Raw genomic sequence first — 17,955 nt, forward strand, 5'->3', positions numbered from 1 at the left:
ATGCCTCGCGAAATAGTAAGTAATTTAATGAAACATCTAAAGTGGAGCCATGCTAATCTTTTTGATTCTTGTTAAAACACAAACTATGCTCTTAGTAGTGCATGTCAGCTTTGTGCTGTGAACTTGAATTAAAGAGAATAAAGGGATAGAAATGCAGAAAAAAGTTGTATGTAGTCTGGCAGTGCCACCGCTCCCACCACGCGCATCATGCACTTTGCGTAGGGCACCAAAGGACAGAGGGGTCACCCAAATATAGCCAATGAAAAGTAAATAATGTTTACAATGTCAAAATGCACTAACACCATGTTACATGCAAGTTTGATACTTTTTGGGTTCTCTCAATCTCCACCACGTAGTACTAGAATGGAATAGATGGGTCTTCAATAATTCGTTTTCCAAGCATTTCATGAAGCACATGATATGCCGAGTCGATTGAAACGCATTCCATTTAGATAGCTAGGTGGCTACCAGGCTCATAATTCACTTTTAATTGCAAAAAGAAATGTGAAGCAACATGTCATTGCACACTTCCATTTCCAAAGCAATGAAGGCTGCTTATAACAACTTAACATTGTGCATATTATTGTTAATATTGTGCTATCAATGTAACTCAAATAAACAAGAGCTGGCAAAAGGGCATTATGAGAACGTAAAGATCAATGTTCTTAAAGTGACAGTGCACCATTTATAAGTAAAACAGCATTTCTTCAGAAATTAATGTTTAAAAACACACAGTAATGGTCTTAAATTATAAGCCTTTTTATTTGACTTTATGTGTTTGAGTTATCATTTAAATGTCACTCACTCAAAGCCACTGAAAAGCCACAAAGCACCGAAATGGCCAGCAGGCCACCATCTTGACATTTCTTTATGTAAGCTTTGATTTAGGCTCTGTTGATTTTAATGAGGAGGCCTAGGCCTTAAAGTTACAGTATTTCTATCACAATTTACCAGACTTTGACCTTTTGTCGGTTTTTAACAAAATTCTGACTATGATTGTTCCTTGTATTGCATCATGAGCACTGCTCCTATTGCATTCTACTGTTAGCCTTAAGCCTAGCTCAGTCATTATGCTATACCACATCTCCCTCCATTGGAAGAGCAATGAGCTGCATTGAGCGTAATAAACTGCATCTAGAATGCCAAATCCATATTTCTAGATATTTTGGTGAAAGTAACTTAAAAGTAATGCAATAGTAGTGTAATGCCTTACAATTCAGAGACAGTAATATTATAATGTAACAAATTACTTTGAAATGACAGTAATAAGTAATACATAATACATTATGATTTTAAAGTAACTTGCCCAACACTGGTGACAGTACGCTACTACTGACACTGTTAGTGAATGAGAGTAGCTTTTTGATGAAAATGTATATAGGTAGGCTTGCAGTGAGTTTGGATTGCAAACAGAACTGTCCAGAACATTCCAGAACTGTCCCAATCTAGGCCTAAAGTTGCCAAAATATAGGCCTAATAAAATAAAACCAGAAGCCAGTTTTCTAAAAATGACCTATGAAGCTTATACGATAAAAAAGTGGTCTTCAAGATTCATCTTTTGACAGCAACAGAATGAAACATGCTCAACATATCTGTGCAGCCTGTCCTGGTTGACGCGCCTGCGTTAGGTGGGAGGGGCAGCACAGGAAACAGAGCACATTGGAAACTCGTAGGCTAGTCATTTTACGGAGACCCGTACCTTATAGCGAGGATATGTAAACGGATGCATACGAATCTGCCACTCTCTCTCCTGTAGCAGATACTTTGAATTCCTATTTTGACGTGTTTTCCAGATGATATTATAGGCACATTTCAAGAGCTGTTGACCAGTTTCCCACCTCTTCAGAGAGGGATTGCGATGCCCTCTGATTTCATATCTCTTCTGAGTGCGGACCTCGACCTTAATTCGCCCAAGTCCCTCTACTCTAAAGGTAAAGTTAGCTTTACACCATTGTTCGGGTTTCTGTTTTATCACGAACTCAGTGAAGGTATGCCTGCTAAGTTTAGTAAATAGTTTATGGTGTGTGCGTTCATTCAGGCATGTGTGCGTGCGTGCGTTGTTTGTTTTCTTTTCCTACCACACGTAAACTTGACTAAACGTTAGCTAGCTTGTCAAGATCATTAGCAAGCCTCACTATGTCACGCAGTTACTGTCTGATATCTCTTTTCTTCGGCAGGCTTTTCTTAACGTGCTATGACAATGTCCTGTGAGTATCTTGTCGTTTCACATATGTGAGTGATGTTTGCATACAGTCTCAGGTGACTTAACGTTAGCTGTTAACTTGACTAGCTAGCGTCTCAGTAAACTTAATACTTGAGGGGGCGGGTCAATCCTCCCTGTTAATGTAGTTAAACGTTAGGCTAAACTGACTTGGATAAACTCTTACTCTAAGAAACTGACAGAGACACTGGTGATGTTGAACACATTAATAAAACGCACAGGTTGTATTTGGTCCACTCCACTAATATGACCTCTCTCTCGGGATTTCAGCATCTGCTGTTTCTTCCTCACATATTCTGAGGATATCAGTAGTAGCGTGTTCATCAGAGGTATCTGGCTAGCGTAATGGCTAATTTAGAGTTTTAGAGTTTAGAGTTTCAAAGTTTCACATTACATTTTCAGCACGCCTGTGTGGATACTTTAGATCTGCTTAAGATTTATTGTGCGTTACCTAAGGCATTTCTGCTTCTTCATTGACCAGTCTCAATCATCTTCACAAAATAGAATGTTCGCAGAACGCTTTATCAATTTTAGATAGAATGTTACCATTTGGCTGTGGGTCGCGAGTTGCCACGTTGAGTTTTTTAAACGATTTGCCGCCGCTCATAGTAAGTAAGATGGCCTCTTTTTGGATGTGTTTACATAGTGGTCTAATAGTTTCTCAGAATACCAATTTTAGAAAATAAGGCTAGAAATTCTTATGTCTAACTGAACATATCTATTTACTTTGTCGTGTTGCAGGCTATGTTAGCTAACTGCTTTAAATGCCTAAAATAGCTGTCAAGTGCATGATCACATCAGTGAATTGTATTCACTATTGAGTGTTGTCTTTAAACCAAGTAGCCTAGTTTTTCACAATCTTTTTGTTGGAAGCATACAACCTTTTGTTTCATTTATTGTGCAATCTTCTTCCTAAGTGGTTGCCCATTTTCAAAGGTTAATAGGCCTATTGTCAAAAACTATCAACTAAAACTTTAACAAGAATACCAGCTCTGCATTCAGTTTGATGCATTTCACTGTCATGATGTAGCCATATCCTTGAAGTCAAGTTGACATTGATCCCACCAAAGCACATTTTTGCTCTAGAGGACATTGCCAATAAAAACAAGGGTGGCTTACATTTCAACTATATACTACATCTTATTGCTCTCACCTCTGTAATCTGTAATGACTCAGAAGGGGTCAGCAATTTATGTGTGTATGGGTTTCGCCTCACTTCCAAACCAGTGTCACCTGGTGAAATTGGTATTGGATAAAGGTAAAGAAGCCATTAAAGAAATGTATTCCTTAAACAATTGAATGCTGAATGACAAATGATCCCTAATCTGGTGATTAAAAAACTGAATGTAAATAAAAGTTTTGATTACATTGGATTTAAGCTTTTGTTACATTTAAGTGATTGAACAAGGCTGACCACATTTTAGATCTATGAAAGAAAGAGGTAATCACAAATTGACCTTGTGGCGGAATGGCATTCTTTCAGACATTCTTTATGATTGTTTACCAAAGCCCTAGGACAGTGTTTTGGTGTCAGTGGATCAAACTGACCTGTTTAGCTAACAGAAATGTACATTACCTATTGTGTGCACCTCAACAATAACAGAATGAAGGCAATGATTGCCTCAAACATTCCCTCTTGACTAGTTATGACTCATGTTCAATAGTTATGCCTTCTCCTGCTGTTTGAAGATAGATAGATAGATAGATAGATAGATAGAGAGATACATTTTCCTGGAGGAAAATTAGGCATCCATTAGCTTATGACAGTCATACACATAATATACAGAATAAGAAAAACACTCGCAACACTGTAAGTAAATACAATGGTCTATCCACCAGACTTCAGATTCCAGGCAAGCCCTCTCCCTTGGTGTATTTTCAATTTCCTGTGTGTTTCTATCTCTTCGTATTGCTTGTAAAAAACTCTGCTGATTTCCCTGGGTACTTCCTCTGGCATAGTTCTAAGCTCATAATGACAGACAAAATAAGAGACAAAACTGTTCTCAGATTGTATTTCTTTAATTTTGATTTTGTCACGACTGTCTTGTGTCGAATGTAAACTGGCAATGCTAAAACTTGTCTCATAGTTGATTGGCTTATGACTCATCCACCTACAGCAATTTGGCACTTTTGATGTAGGTTTTTACTTCTTTTTTTTAGCCAAAAAGTAATCCTGTTTTGGGGCATTATAAAATAAGTATCCAGGCTAAATACCTAGGTACAGCTGGCATTACATAAGGACTAAGCCTGTAGGTAATCCTGGGTAAAGGTTCACTGATGGCTGCTGCAGTTGTTATTGAAGTATTTTGAGAATGACTGAGGTGCAGACAGCAAACCTTGCCTTGGGTGGCTTTCAGTGTTTTCTTGTACAGGCCTCTGTCTCTCATTGGCCATTGATATGCTATTAACTGATCAGGAGGTTTACTGTTTATGGTCTGGCGCTATATAGTGTTTTGATGTTTTTCTAGTGCCATTTTGGTTTTTAAGTAATTTGTTTTAAATGTGTTGATAAGAAAAACATTTCTCACGAGTCCCTGTCAGGGACTGTCTGCCAGCTGGACTATGTAGTGAAAACCACTTGTGTAAAGCTTATTCAGTTCCCTCACTCGTGTAGGCTACCTCTCCTCCACTCAGTTTTTGTTGTAACTGATTGTTCTTTTCGAGGGAGATATTAAGCTCCTTGTTGCAATTCAGCAGTTGTCCTAGATCAGTGAAAGTGTTTCCTTTGACACTCTGTTTGATATTTTTTTGTCTGTTTTCAGTTTCTTTATTAATCTTTTCACCTGCATTTCTGTTTAGATCTGCCCATGAGAAAAAGCATATGGATGACCAAATGTTGTCCACCTTGCACAGTTAAGTTAGTTCCCTAAATGCGTCTGTTTTTCTCCTGTTCTTGGTTGACGCAGAGGGGGGGACAGTGAGAGGGAATGCTGAAAAGCTGCCCAAGTCTACGGGCACACAAACGTGCTCTCTGTTCCCCAGTGTGGAGGTGCTCTGAGTAAATGCCACAGGCATAGCGGTTTTGCCACGATGGCAGAATGGCACAGAGGTGTGTGTGTTTGCCTGTGTGAAGTGCATGCATGCATTTGGAAAGGGTTGAAGAATGTTCTCACTGGTATTGTGACGACTGATAGTATAAGTGTGAATAAATATCGGAAGCTGGTTTCACATCAGACTTCATTAATGTGCGCAGAGATGGCCTGGACATGTTTTGCTTCTTTTTTTCTCAGGAGCTTAAGTGTTTATTGAAAACACTCTGTATTGAAGGGTGCTGGATTCTTGGATTGCCAACTACAAGATAATAGTTTAGCTTGACACATTGAACCCAAAGGAATGTTCAGGCTATTGTGAATGGGAAGGAATGATCCACATCGATCCTGGGTTTGAAGCTTCAGTTTGTTGGCGTTATGTTTTTACAGGGTAAAGCATTGGAAATCCATTGTTGGGAAGTGGTTGAGGCACGTTTTTGAGGCAGCAAGGGATTTATTTATTTTCATCTTTTTATTTTCCACCATGCAATTTTGCCCTAGGAAAAGGCCTTGCTTGAGTGTTTTACATAATCATAATCCAAAGGAGTTGTGCAAAGCCTCAGGAAATCTTTATCCAACTTTTGTAATGAGAACAGAGTGAGAGGTTGAGAGAAGGCTTTAGGATCGGCTTCTCATGTGTGCCAAACTTCTCCACCATGAGGTTTGCCTCATTGCAGAATGTTTGTCATGTGTGTGTCTGTCTATGTGTCACGTCCTCTGTGTTGGTTATCTGTTGTGTGTTGGGTGCCCCTGGCCACAGGCAGCATGCTAATGAGGGAGCCGGCTCACGTGACCGCTGCATGGAAACAGAGCTGTGTGGAGACGTAGCTGAACATACGGTTGAGCATTCCCCAAGGATGGCAAGACGCCTTGGAGTTGAGACTCATAAGTGTATTTTTAGCTGTAATTCACATGGTGGGCTGTGTGTGTATATATTTGAGCTGTGTGTGTATGTGTGTGTGTGTGTGTGTGTGTGTGTGTGTGTGTGTGTGTGTGTGTGTGTGTGTGTGTGTGTGTGTGTGTGTGTGTGTGTGTGTTTGTTTGTGTGTTTGTGTTTGTGTTTGTGTTTGTGTTTGTGTTTGTGTTTGTGTTTGTTAGTTACCACATAAGACATCCTTGGGAAAGGATGCTAAGCATTGTTGAGGTTGTAGGCTGATATATTACCTAAACTCAGGCAAGACTATGTATATAATACACAAGATAATAAAAGTGGCACATATTCGGGGCGTAAAATGAAAAAAGGTTAGTTATTTTAGCCCACTCCTCAACCTGATGTCCTCCCTCTTAACATCAGTGCCAGTGCTAATGCACACTATTCAACCCAGTTTCTTGTATTTTTTACTGTTCATTGCTATTGTGTAACTTGTTCTCCCTCTTAGCAAAGCACCTGTCCTCCCTGACATCTCTCCTTGCAGAGACCTCAGGGGGATTTTCATTATCCAGCCGATGCAAACTGATGAGCTCCTCTCCTCTGATATTGAGCTCAGCACAACATGATGCTTTGAGCTCCACATCTATCTGAATAATTTTCAGAATAAGCATAAAAAAGATCTACATGCGAAGGAAATGTGTTTTGATCTGTGCACTCATAACATGCAGAGCATAACTTCACTCACTCACTCACTCACTCAGACACACACACACTTCCAATCTTCTCCACTTGGATTAGCTATGATTTAGAAAGATTGAAAAGAAATTAGCTTCTCCAATTGACTATTTCGATGCCATACGAAAATTCTGGTAACACATTTTTAATTGAGCAAAATAGACCGTAGCCTAAATACTTCAAAAAAAAAAAGTAGAGTCCTATCTTATTATGGATATACATTCCCAGAGCCAGGACTTTCAATGCGAAAGTCTTAGCCTGGGAGATGGTCTGTACTGAGGTTTGCAAGACTTGATTGTTAACCAATCAGAAGCTCAAAGGCGGGATTAGGACACCAGCATGTCAGTCAAATTTGAGAATGGCAACAGTGATCTGTCAAGAGCAAGTGGAGGCAGGGGTAGAACTATTAACAGGTGTTGCTTACAATGGTTTTAAATGTGGCATGATGGCATGAAGGCATCGTCTATTACACTTTCACAACCTGTTAATTGATTAGATGAAGTAAAGTTTGATAGTCATCATCTGTGTCTTAACTTCTCTTGTAGTGATCGATACAAAGGTCCCTCGCAGTTATCAGTTGCCAAAAAGATATGCTATCTTATTATGTGGCCAATTATAGAATTACCATGTGCATTATTTTTAAAGTATGGTGATGTCTCAATAACTAACTCCCTATCAGGTAGTACAATAAATTAAGTTTGTTAAAAATTGTTTAAACATCTTACACTTAGAAGATGTCGGTTAGTTGATAATTAGTGGATTGTTTTCATAAAACGATTTTGAATTCCTCAGGAGATCTAGAGCTTATGCATGTTTTTTTTTTTTTTACTGCAGACACATTTTGAACATTTATGAATGCTGCAGTTTATGCATGCTGCAGAAAGTTCTGTAACATTCTTTGTATGTCATATTATCCACTTGCTATTCAGAATTCCTCTGTCAGGAAAAAATAATAGATCACTATTTGCTCAATCAATGTGTTAAGCGGTATGGTCCACATGCAACAACGTAGCTATATTTATCCTCTTCAAGATACCTTGAAAATCAAATATCCTTTTGAATTACCGAAGTTGCAAGCAGCTTACTTCATGCAAAATATTATTGTGAAATTACATTTTCTTTCCCTGTGTTCATTTCAATCCGAATGTCAAACAGAAAGGACATTTTTTTTCAGCCTTGTGTTGTATCTTTCAATACCTATGTTTGAGATCTAAGTAGGGTTATTGTCGGTCTACTTAAGACATATGCTGCTTGTTTCCCCTGCACTTACCCTGTCTTAAGCTTTTCACTGTTTAAACACCTTTGTACTGTGGCATTCCCATCAAACGCCAGTCTTGACTTCAGCGGTCTTTTCAAGCTGTATATAGTTATGAATAGACCTAGCTGTTTTTGCTATTAAGTCCATGCACCAGCTTTTTCAGTGACCTACAGACTCTCACCTCCTATTGCTGGGCTCCCTGGAGGGGGTTTAAGTTTACTGATCCCTGATCCAGTGAAGGTGAATGGTCCTAGGAATGCCCAGATGGACCTTTTGAAGTGTGACGGTGATCTTTGTTATCTCAGCGGCCTGGTCATGGGATTGTCCTCTCTACTGGATTCAACCAGCCAGTGAGTGCTTTATCTCTGCCCGTGGAGGACTCTTGTACCTGAAAATGGGAGTTATTTTTTTAAATGGTTGAGACGAATGGTTGACCATGGCTCTACCAGCAAACCCAGCTGTCGTTTAAAATGGTGATAGCAATTCCATTATCAATCATGAATCCAGTCCATTGTTACCCTTTGGAAAATGATAGTCCATTACAGCCCCTTCAGGTAGTCTTTTGCGTCTTCCTCATATGTTCTGATGCACTACACTCTTACTGTTAAGCTGAATGCTGAGGAGGAGATATGCAGACACGAGTCTTTCTTGTTATAGGCCTTTTTGTCTTACACTGCTGCAGTCTCTGTCTATGCAAACAGTTATGAGTGGAATAGACACAATGTGCACTGACTTGTTTGAGTGATGAAACATTATGTAGGCATCTAGCAACCTCCCACTTCTGATGTCACCATTTCACAGCCAGTTGCATGTTGGAGCTGTGCTGCTGACGGGCCTCATATTCCTTCTGGTGCCCGACTCTGAGAGAAAGGCCCCTAACCACAGGAGTAAGCCCCCTCCACCTGTCTTAATGTTATACTGCAGAAAGTCAAAGTGGTTAATGGTTAACGCTAATTAAGCCACAGTTAAAAAAGTCATCAGCCTTGAGTCAAAATATTACCCCTTCCAATGTTTGCTGTGCACACCCCTGAGTCTGTTCAACCACCAGCAACACAATGCATGAGTGGTTTCCCACCAGTGCCACCAGCAACAGTCTCAAGGTAACATCAACACACACATCTCACCTTGAGAAGGGGTGTGTGTGTGTGTGTGTTGGGGGGGGGGGGGGGGTCTATATCCTTTTGAAAGTTTTACCTGGCTGTACTTTACATGTGCATGTATTTTATTTATCTCAGTTTGATAGTTTCCTAGTCTTTTATGAATGATCAAGAAAGTTATCTGGTCTGATAAGATGGCTCTCTTCATACTATATTAGGCTAGGGTATGGTGATTCATTGCCCCCATTCCAGTGGAGTTATTTGCAGTTTACACTTGATATCGATTATGGTAATGGTCTGAGATACCTGTAGCTTAGTATTGGATTTCATATTATCAGATAGCACTCTTGGCAACTTCCTGTTATACACAGTGTCAGTAGATTTAGGCAAAGAAAATGGACTGGCGCTGCGCAGAACTCCTACACTCTGCAATTTAAGTGAGAGAGATTGACAATTTTCCCCTGACAGGAGGCAACTCTCCTGTGATCAACAGGAGCATGTTGAGTAAACAGCTGTTTAAGAAGACAGAGGCATCAGTTATTTTTAAACTTGTCAGCAAGTGATGACAAATATATTGACCAAAACAAGTTCCATGACAATTTCTCATAGCTAGGAACATCTAATGCATGTCCACTAGATGCATTAAAGAAGCTCTTGACTAGCATTGGCTGGTTAGACTTGTAGGTCATATTGGTAGTCTGGTGGACATGGTTGATGGAAGATAATAACAATAAAAATAGTGTATGTGTCTGTAATGTACACATTATGTCAAGCTGGTATGATCTAAAACTACCATGTTGTGTTGTGCATATCTACTGGGAGTATGCATACATACTGTAAGTGACTCCCAACTTAATTTGAAATTGGCAAGCATGTTTCTCCCAGTGGTAGAACTGAAGTTTTCTGTTCTCATACAATTGTTAGGAATGTGACTACGTACAGTAAGTCTGGCTTTACTGGAATATTTAATCCCAGAGTCAACACTAACGTTTCATGGTACTGCAAAACAAACTCTTTAGCCTGTCTGAGGTCATGGTTTGCATATGATACAGTAAATATTTAATAAATCATATCATAGAGCATGGATTAAAGAAAAGATAGAATTTTAGTCACGTGGCTATACTGTATCTTCCATGGTCAAGACTAGTAGGCCCACTTCTTTACCTGAGCTGGAGTTGCCTTACTCTCTGGGCTCTGTTAGCATAATGTATTGTGTAATGTATATGTCTTTTTGTCTAATTCACAGGCACTAACATTCAGGCACTAATTGTCATGTTGCTTTCACCCTTTCAGGCCACTGGTTGGTAACACTCTCATGATAAAAATAAAGATGACTTGTGAGCTCTGCTGAGCCCAAACTTCCATTTTAGACCTGCGTGAAACATGGGTTTCAAAGAAACCAAAGAAATATGAATGTGCTAAATCAAAGTGGTGGTATGGTATTTTTTTCCCTCGGGGCCAAATGAAGAGAGCGGGTAGGATGTCCAGATCAGCTTACAGACATCAACAGTTATGTTTGGCCCACCTATTGTTCTCCTCACAGGTCTGCCATCTGCAGTGTCACAGCACTGGAGCCTTTTTATTCAAACCTCTGATGGGTTTGTGAAAGGTAGCACTTTGAAACGATAGTAGCCTATGTCTTCTCCCAGGGAAAGAGAGAGAAAGATAAAGGGACAGAGAGAGAAAGGGAGAAAAAAAGAGATGGGTGGAGGGAGACATTTTGCAACACCTCAGAGCAGTTGTGCAATCTCCATTTAATACGTTTTATATTCCTTTGTCCTGACTCACCTGTGACTTGCCTGTGGGGGCGGACAGAGATGGCGTTATTGTGGTTGTGGCGCCTCATCCGGATTCCCTGTGGACTCATAATGCCCCAGATTCCCCTCTTTAGAACTTATGTGTTTTTATATGACGCTGCTCTGACCCTGGGATTTTTTTTTATTTGTTTTTAAGTTTCATAATGGCTGCTTGCGACCCAACTCACAGGCTGTATACTAGGTTTACGAGTGGAGAATGTGCCAAGCGGCTTGATGTAGAAAAGTCTTTCATCTCTGTAGTGTGCCTAAACAGTTTTGTAGAATGCCCATTGCCAGTTTTACAAATGAGCCACACCTCAGGTCAGGTCACTCGAGTTTACCTGAAGTGGGCCAGGCTGAAGTGTAATTAGTCAGCGTGCTGGGAGGCAAGACATACAAATGAGCATGATGAAACCTGTTAGCTGCCGGAGGAGATAAAGACTTAAGATATATATCTTCATGAAGAGGAGCCAGTGTGCAGTGCTCCGTATTTTCAGTTTATAAATCCCTCTTGATAACGACAGCTGTGTGAGTTGGAGGAAACAGACAGTCTCGCTCCGATTGGCTCTACTCTCATCATGCCAACATTGGCCAACCTTTGCTGTGAAATGACCCATGTAAATTCACATACACTCAGTGTTGGGGGTAACGCGTTACTGTAATTTCATTACTTTATTGGTTAACGAAGTAAGGTAACGCATTACAATTCAAATTTCAGTCATTTGATACAGTTACTGAATAAATGTAACGTCCATTCCTGTGTTACTCTTGATGTCTCTAATATATTGACTTATTGTTTCCATAGCAGCATGCAGTGATTTCTTATTGAAAATATAGATTAGCCTAGACACATTATTTCATTGTAGAGAAATGCTCAAGACCTCAAATGTTTTCTAAACAACAAAAACAGAAAGGATGCAGCAGGCAGCAAATGTAGAAGAGTCATTTCCAATGGAAGAAAAAAATGCTGAATGAATCCCAAAGCTTTACTGATGTTAAAGCACACACACATAACGGTCAAATAAAAATAAACAAAAGGTACATTTAGCAATGACGGTGACAAAATGAATATAGGCTACTTTTACTGTAGCTGACCACTGCCAAATCTGAAATTGCGAATATTAACAATGTAGCCTAACTCTTTGAATGTTGCACCCTGGTTAGAGACCAACTCGAAAGTAAAAGTAACGATAACGAGTAACACGCTACTTTCCAAAATGACTAACTTCATTACAATTTAAAAAAGTAACAAGTAACTTGTAACGCATTACTTTTTTGAGTACGACCCCAACACTGCATACACTTCACATGCAGGAGACATGCTGTTGTTTTTCTGGTCACTGGTGGCGATGACTCTGAGGGGCTGACCACAAGCCAGGCACCACAGGCCTTCTTATGAGCGTGCGCGCTCCCTCTCTGGTTGTTTCTAATTAATCAGCAGACACTCTAAAGCCTTAATTAGATTGCGTGCCAAATCCTCTTACATGATTACTATGCTGAAGGTGTGGTCTTAGTCTGGCTGAGTATGGAGGCTGAAGGGCAAATCAAGTGCTGCTGCTGCCCCCGGTGAGATGGCTCTTAAACCTGACGCCATTAAACCTATGGTGGCCATTTTAATGTCTTTGGTCACAGGGACCCCTGATGGCTCTGCTTTTCACTGTTTTGCTGTTTCTGTGATTGTGTAACCAGCAGCATGTCTACAAAATTGATATCAGTGGAGTGGAGAAATATCAAACACGGTCGCAATACAGTGCCGTTTTCTTTTCTTTTCTCAATGGTCTTATTAATCAACAAACACACTAATCGATCAACTCCAAAAAATAATCTTTAAGACTTATATAGCCTAAATGTGTTCTTTTCTGATACTATAGATTGTTTTAAATAGTCATTGGAGATCTATGGATAGCTTTTAGAATGTATCCCCTGCTGTCTAAAGGTGATGTTTGATCGTCTATTTCATGGGCTGATGAGTAAATGGTTTGGAGTCTTTAATAGTTGCCCTCTGCAAACAAAGCAGTTACTGATACAGCGACCACCTCAAACGAGTGGCCATCAATCATTCACCCAGAAAAAGGGTCCATTAGCTCTCTCCCTTCCATTTTGTTAGACCAAATAAAGTCTCTTTTATGTTGTTTTTACGTAAAATCGACTTCTTTTCGTTTGTATTTCTCTCTGGGCGCCTGATGGCTGTAGAAGAACAGTAAAAAGCATGTGTATTTGTTGAGTGATTCTCAGTGATGTCATGTGGCCGGTTTGTTTTAGGCTGGCTGTTATGAAAGCAACCCCTCTTTTGCCACTGCATGGTTTTGCTGCCAGCAGAAGAGGTCCTTGTGAGGGTTCGTACACAAGCTCCTTGTGGAAGGCAGCTCGTCCACCTACCAGCAAAGGAACCAAGCCTTGCAGTCACATGTGCATCCTTCCCAAAGGGAATGGGGATGTGGCATCTCCCCATAGCCTGTGTGTGTGCGTGTGTGTGTGTGTGTGTGCGTCTGTCGCTGCGTGGGTGTGTGTATGCACAGAGGTTTGGCTTGTGTAAATAGCTGGAATTCCACAGCGCTCTGAGGTCTTGCTTTCATCTGAGCCTAGTGTCTGTTCCTCCTCCTGCTGGTGGAAGCCACTGGTAAACAGAGTGCAGACAAGCGCTTCCCTGTGCAGACAGACATTGTTGATCTTCTCCATCCCACAGCCTCCAGCAAGTCCCCTCGCTTAGTGCACGCACCATCATGTGATCTAAAAGCAGAGGCAGATTAAAGGTTCACTGCTTCGACGTTCACAACAACCCCACATCCCTTCCTGTCAGGATCACATTCCAAGTTTAGGTGTTGTGTGTCAGCCATGCGGCCAGGCCAGCATGGGTTCAGTAGTAAACTTAGCGTATTGACTGACGTGAATGTTTTCACCAGTCAGGCAGTGGTAATCTAATTACAAGAGTGGTTTTAGGTCACGGTATTATTAGGTGACGTGGAGGAGGTGATTGCCATGATGGCTGAACTCTGTGACATGCAACACAGGTTACCTGTACCATGTTTCCACTAGGCTTAATCGTGCTGTGGCAGAGCCACACGCAATCAGAGCAGTGTCCGTATTGCTACAGCCAGGCAGTAGGAGCACCTGGTGATATAAGTTAGCTTTGGGGAATCCACTTGATTGCGCTAAGCACATCACACACAGTATGACTAAAGCTGACTCCTGGAAAAGTGGCATTTTAGGAATTTTGTCTGGCTATCACCTGTTTTTGGTTATTTTGTGTTTGGGGGGGATTATGACTACTTTGTTTCATATCATGTCACTGGAAGTATTACATCACTTCCAAAGCTTTTGCATCACTTCGAAAGAAAATGGCTTGTGCAATTCAGTCTCAGAACCTGAGAGCCTGTTGCCCTGCCAGCATAGGCCCATCAGAATGAAGAAAGTCGCTAATGTGCCTCAACATGAGTTGTAATGATTTTCAACATAAAAGCCTAAGTCACACTAGAGCATTTATGAAGACCCACCACAGGATTGGATTCCTGTCATACATCCTAAATCGTCCCGTGGCTACCATAATCACTCACTGCTTCCTAGCCTGGTCCCAACTGCATGGAATAGATTACTCATAATAGGAAGCACATGGTGGCGCCCAGAATGGAGTAAACATCCGCCCTGTTGCCCACTGGTCTTGTATTGATATCTCTCTCTCTCTTTCTTACTTTCTTTCTTTCTCTCTCTATCTCTCTCTCTTCCTCTATCTTTCAAACCTAGTCATACATTTTTGTGTGTTCACAGATTTATTTCAAGGTTGTTCTATTGTTTGCCCAAGACAGAGTGACGCTAGCCTAATAATAACATATGGCACGGCCGTGCCAACTGGCCCCCATGAGACCACGTTACGATGTGAGATGTTCATAAAGGACGACTCTTGTGCCCAGCGTTCCTGTGGATATCTCTTTCAAAAAGATGTCATTACTAATTTGTCATCAGCAGGAAACCTGTTTTAGTACATTATTTCAACAGTCCAGATTACAATAGGCAAACCACCACATTTCTTCAGAGCGCATGATGGATTTACACGCTAGAGCAACAGGCATACTTCCTGTTTGAAAGGCTGATGCATTGGCGCATTAATTTGTGCCATGTAAATCACTTCCAAGGAAGTAGAGATTCCATTTTCGACACTTCTATACCCTGAACATGCGACATTGTGCTCAAAGTTGTCAATGCAGCTTCCCCTGAAACATGATTAATTCAGTTAAAGCAACAGTTTGGAATTTGGGTCTTAAAGTAGTTAAGGACTACATAAGGCATGCAAAAACCTTGAGCAAACTTACAACACCCGAGTTGGGATTTATAAAAAGTTTGCTAGCATGCTAACTTTTTATATATAATAATAGAGTGTCTTGTTGTAGCTGATTTATTGTGCATTTCCAGTTTGCAGGCAACCAAAACCAAACTTGATTTTTAGGCCATCTAGCCTGGCCATGATCATGAAGTCCAAACATGAACATGAGCCTACACTGGGCATTGGAGTAGGTGGGCTGTTTACTGTATGTAAGTGTGGCCTCTGTGAAGACAGGCCTCTCCAGACAAGTCTTCTCACATTTGCAGTGCTAAAGAGTCCATTCTTCTCAGCTTCTGGCAGAGCCCACGGCCTGGCTGTTACATATGACTCTGTTTTCTTTTTAGTAATAATTGCTATGAGTAATGATGGCTGAGGCGGAGGAAGGAGCAAAGGGGCACTACAGTTAGGTGTTTGTGTGCTTTTTCTCTCAAGCTGTTTGTTAAATCTTTACTCCTTGCTGTGTGATGGCTGACCCGAGAATGGATGTCCGCAGGCAGCCATTTAATTCCACGCCCTGTCTCTTCATTAAACATTTAGCAACGCTGAGATTGGCAGGCGGGCAGAGCTCTCAGGTGACACAGGCAGATCGCCTTCTCCTCCTCCTCCTCCTCCTCCTCCTTGTCCTCGCATCCGAGTCGAGAGCCGGGGCGAATTGTGTCAGATGGAACCGCACACAGCTGTGTTGTGGAAAACCTGAGACACACCTAAGCAGGCACTTCACCACTCACTGCCTGACTGAATGGCCTCAAGATTGGCTGGAGCCAGTGAAGTGTCCTCCACAGTGACTGTTAGTCAGTTTTAAAAAGTAAAAGTCCTGCTATTCCTTCTGCCTGTGCCCTGTCACAGGGGATATCACTAAGTAGCCAATCCACCTGGCTGAAGAATTGTGTTGATTTGGAACAGCTGGTTTAGTGAAGGGTTGGAATTTTACTTTCTGAGGCTGGGATGTCCAGCTCTGCCAGCCTCAGTGATCGATCCTAAACCTCCAGATCATTAAGCTGTGGTCATGCTGAAACTGTGCCAGCAGTGTTGGGGGTGGGGTAGAGGTGGGGGTGGGGTTGTTGCAGGTATATGTGATGCCATTATCTGAACACGTTCCACATCACTGATAGGCACGCTGCTTTTCATCGAGTGAACACTGCTCAGTCGTCTCACCCCGGTAGCATCCGGTAGCAGCGTCACCCATGGCTGGCCATGATGTCATAGCCCAGCATGGACCATGCTCAGGCCTGTATTTGTTCAGCCATGTGACTGGCAGAGCGATGAGGGTACTGTAGAAGACGAACGTGGCTCAAGAGGAGTGCGTGCACAGCCGTGAGCTCACTCAGACGAGACGAGTCGCAGGTGGGCATCTGTGTGGCATGATGGCGGAGCCATCTGGATGTCGCTACGTGAATTAGGATGCCAGCAGCACTAATGTGCCACCCACACACCCCAAGGTTTCTGGGAACAGTAGGATAAAGGTGTCTAGGGACAGATCTATCAGGCAGTTTACAGAACTGATTGTTTCAAATCAGTTATAGTCTTTCAGCTAAAAGAAAAACTGCACTGAGCACATAGGTGGTAAAATGTAAAATCAGGTTTCTCGGCCAAGTATACTTGGGTATACAAAGAATTTGGTCTGCATTTATTCCATCCATGAATTAGTGAACACACAGAGCACACCGTGAACAAGCCCGAAGCCCTAACCAGTAGGCCACGACTGCCCCCCAGTCGTGTTTTAACTAGCTTATGTCAAAAGAGCAGTTTTGATTTAGGAGGACATATACATCAAGTAGTTTACTGATTTTTTTTATTTCAAGTTGTATAGTTCAGCTAAAACCTGCACTGGGCGCATAGATTGTTTTAAAGTAGCTTAAATGGCAAAAGAGCAGGCTGAGCCAGGGTAAACAAGCTTATGCAGTTATTGATTTACAGTAGAAAAAAATACTCTTTCTCTGCCAGTGGCCAATTATGTACCCTACTCCTTATGATGAACGCACCAAGTGCAATGTTTGAAAGGTGTTTCCCATTAACCCCTAAGGAACTTGTCTAATTCCTTGGGGGACCAAACTACTCCATATTTCTAACATGACCTATATTACATCCTTGTAATGTGTGCAGGCCATAGTTGAGTAGAGCATCCAACCTGTTTGATAAAAGCAGTGCTGTTGCAGAGCTGCTGTGTGAAATATGTTGGTGCTCTGGGCTATGATGGCCAAGGTAAGTTCAGTGGTGTGAAAACACAAAAGCTCTGTGTGTAATTGAAGTCATCATGAATCATAAATCTACACCGTGTTCATGGCCAGTGCGGGTGGCTCTTGATGCCTATTATGACGTGAAATAAAGTTATCGGCCTGCATAAGCGCAGCTGTTAGGCCTGAGGCTGTGACAGTGAGTGATGGATTTTTTATTCGCCCTCCTTTCACACCTATCTGGCCTCTGCAGGGCAGTTCTTGTTACTCTGCAAGAACTTTCCACCGAGGTGTCACCCATTCCTCTGAGCTTTGTTGTGGGCCACGCGAGGCGGTAGCGAGTCCATCCTCTTGGCCTGGAGCCACGCGCTGTGCCTTTGATGGCGAGTGACTGATACATTCCAATCAGCAGGGGAGGTCAGTGAGCATGCTCATTTTCAAGGGGATCAATATATT

General features: G+C 41.6%; 1 protein-coding gene across 2 annotated transcripts in view; it reads left to right on the forward strand.

Moving 5' to 3' along the window:
* The first annotated feature begins 1,674 nt into the window (after positions 1-1,674).
* The window catches only part of nfat5b (nuclear factor of activated T cells 5b), a 43,674-nt gene continuing 27,393 nt past the window's right edge, over positions 1,675-17,955 (forward strand). For both annotated transcript variants that reach the window (XM_076287843.1, XM_076287844.1), the window contains exon 1: positions 1,675-1,931. In XM_076287843.1, coding sequence (XP_076143958.1) covers positions 1,859-1,931 — 73 coding nt within the window. In that variant the 5' untranslated portion in view covers positions 1,675-1,858. The remainder of the gene's footprint in view (positions 1,932-17,955) is intronic.

Source organism: Alosa pseudoharengus, unplaced genomic scaffold (assembly GCF_046254945.1).
Source record: "Alosa pseudoharengus isolate Yale_2024_CS ecotype anadromous, Long Island Sound unplaced genomic scaffold, YU_APseudo_1.1 YU_APseudo_1.1_scf_16, whole genome shotgun sequence".
NCBI lineage: Eukaryota > Metazoa > Chordata > Actinopteri > Clupeiformes > Clupeidae > Alosa > Alosa pseudoharengus.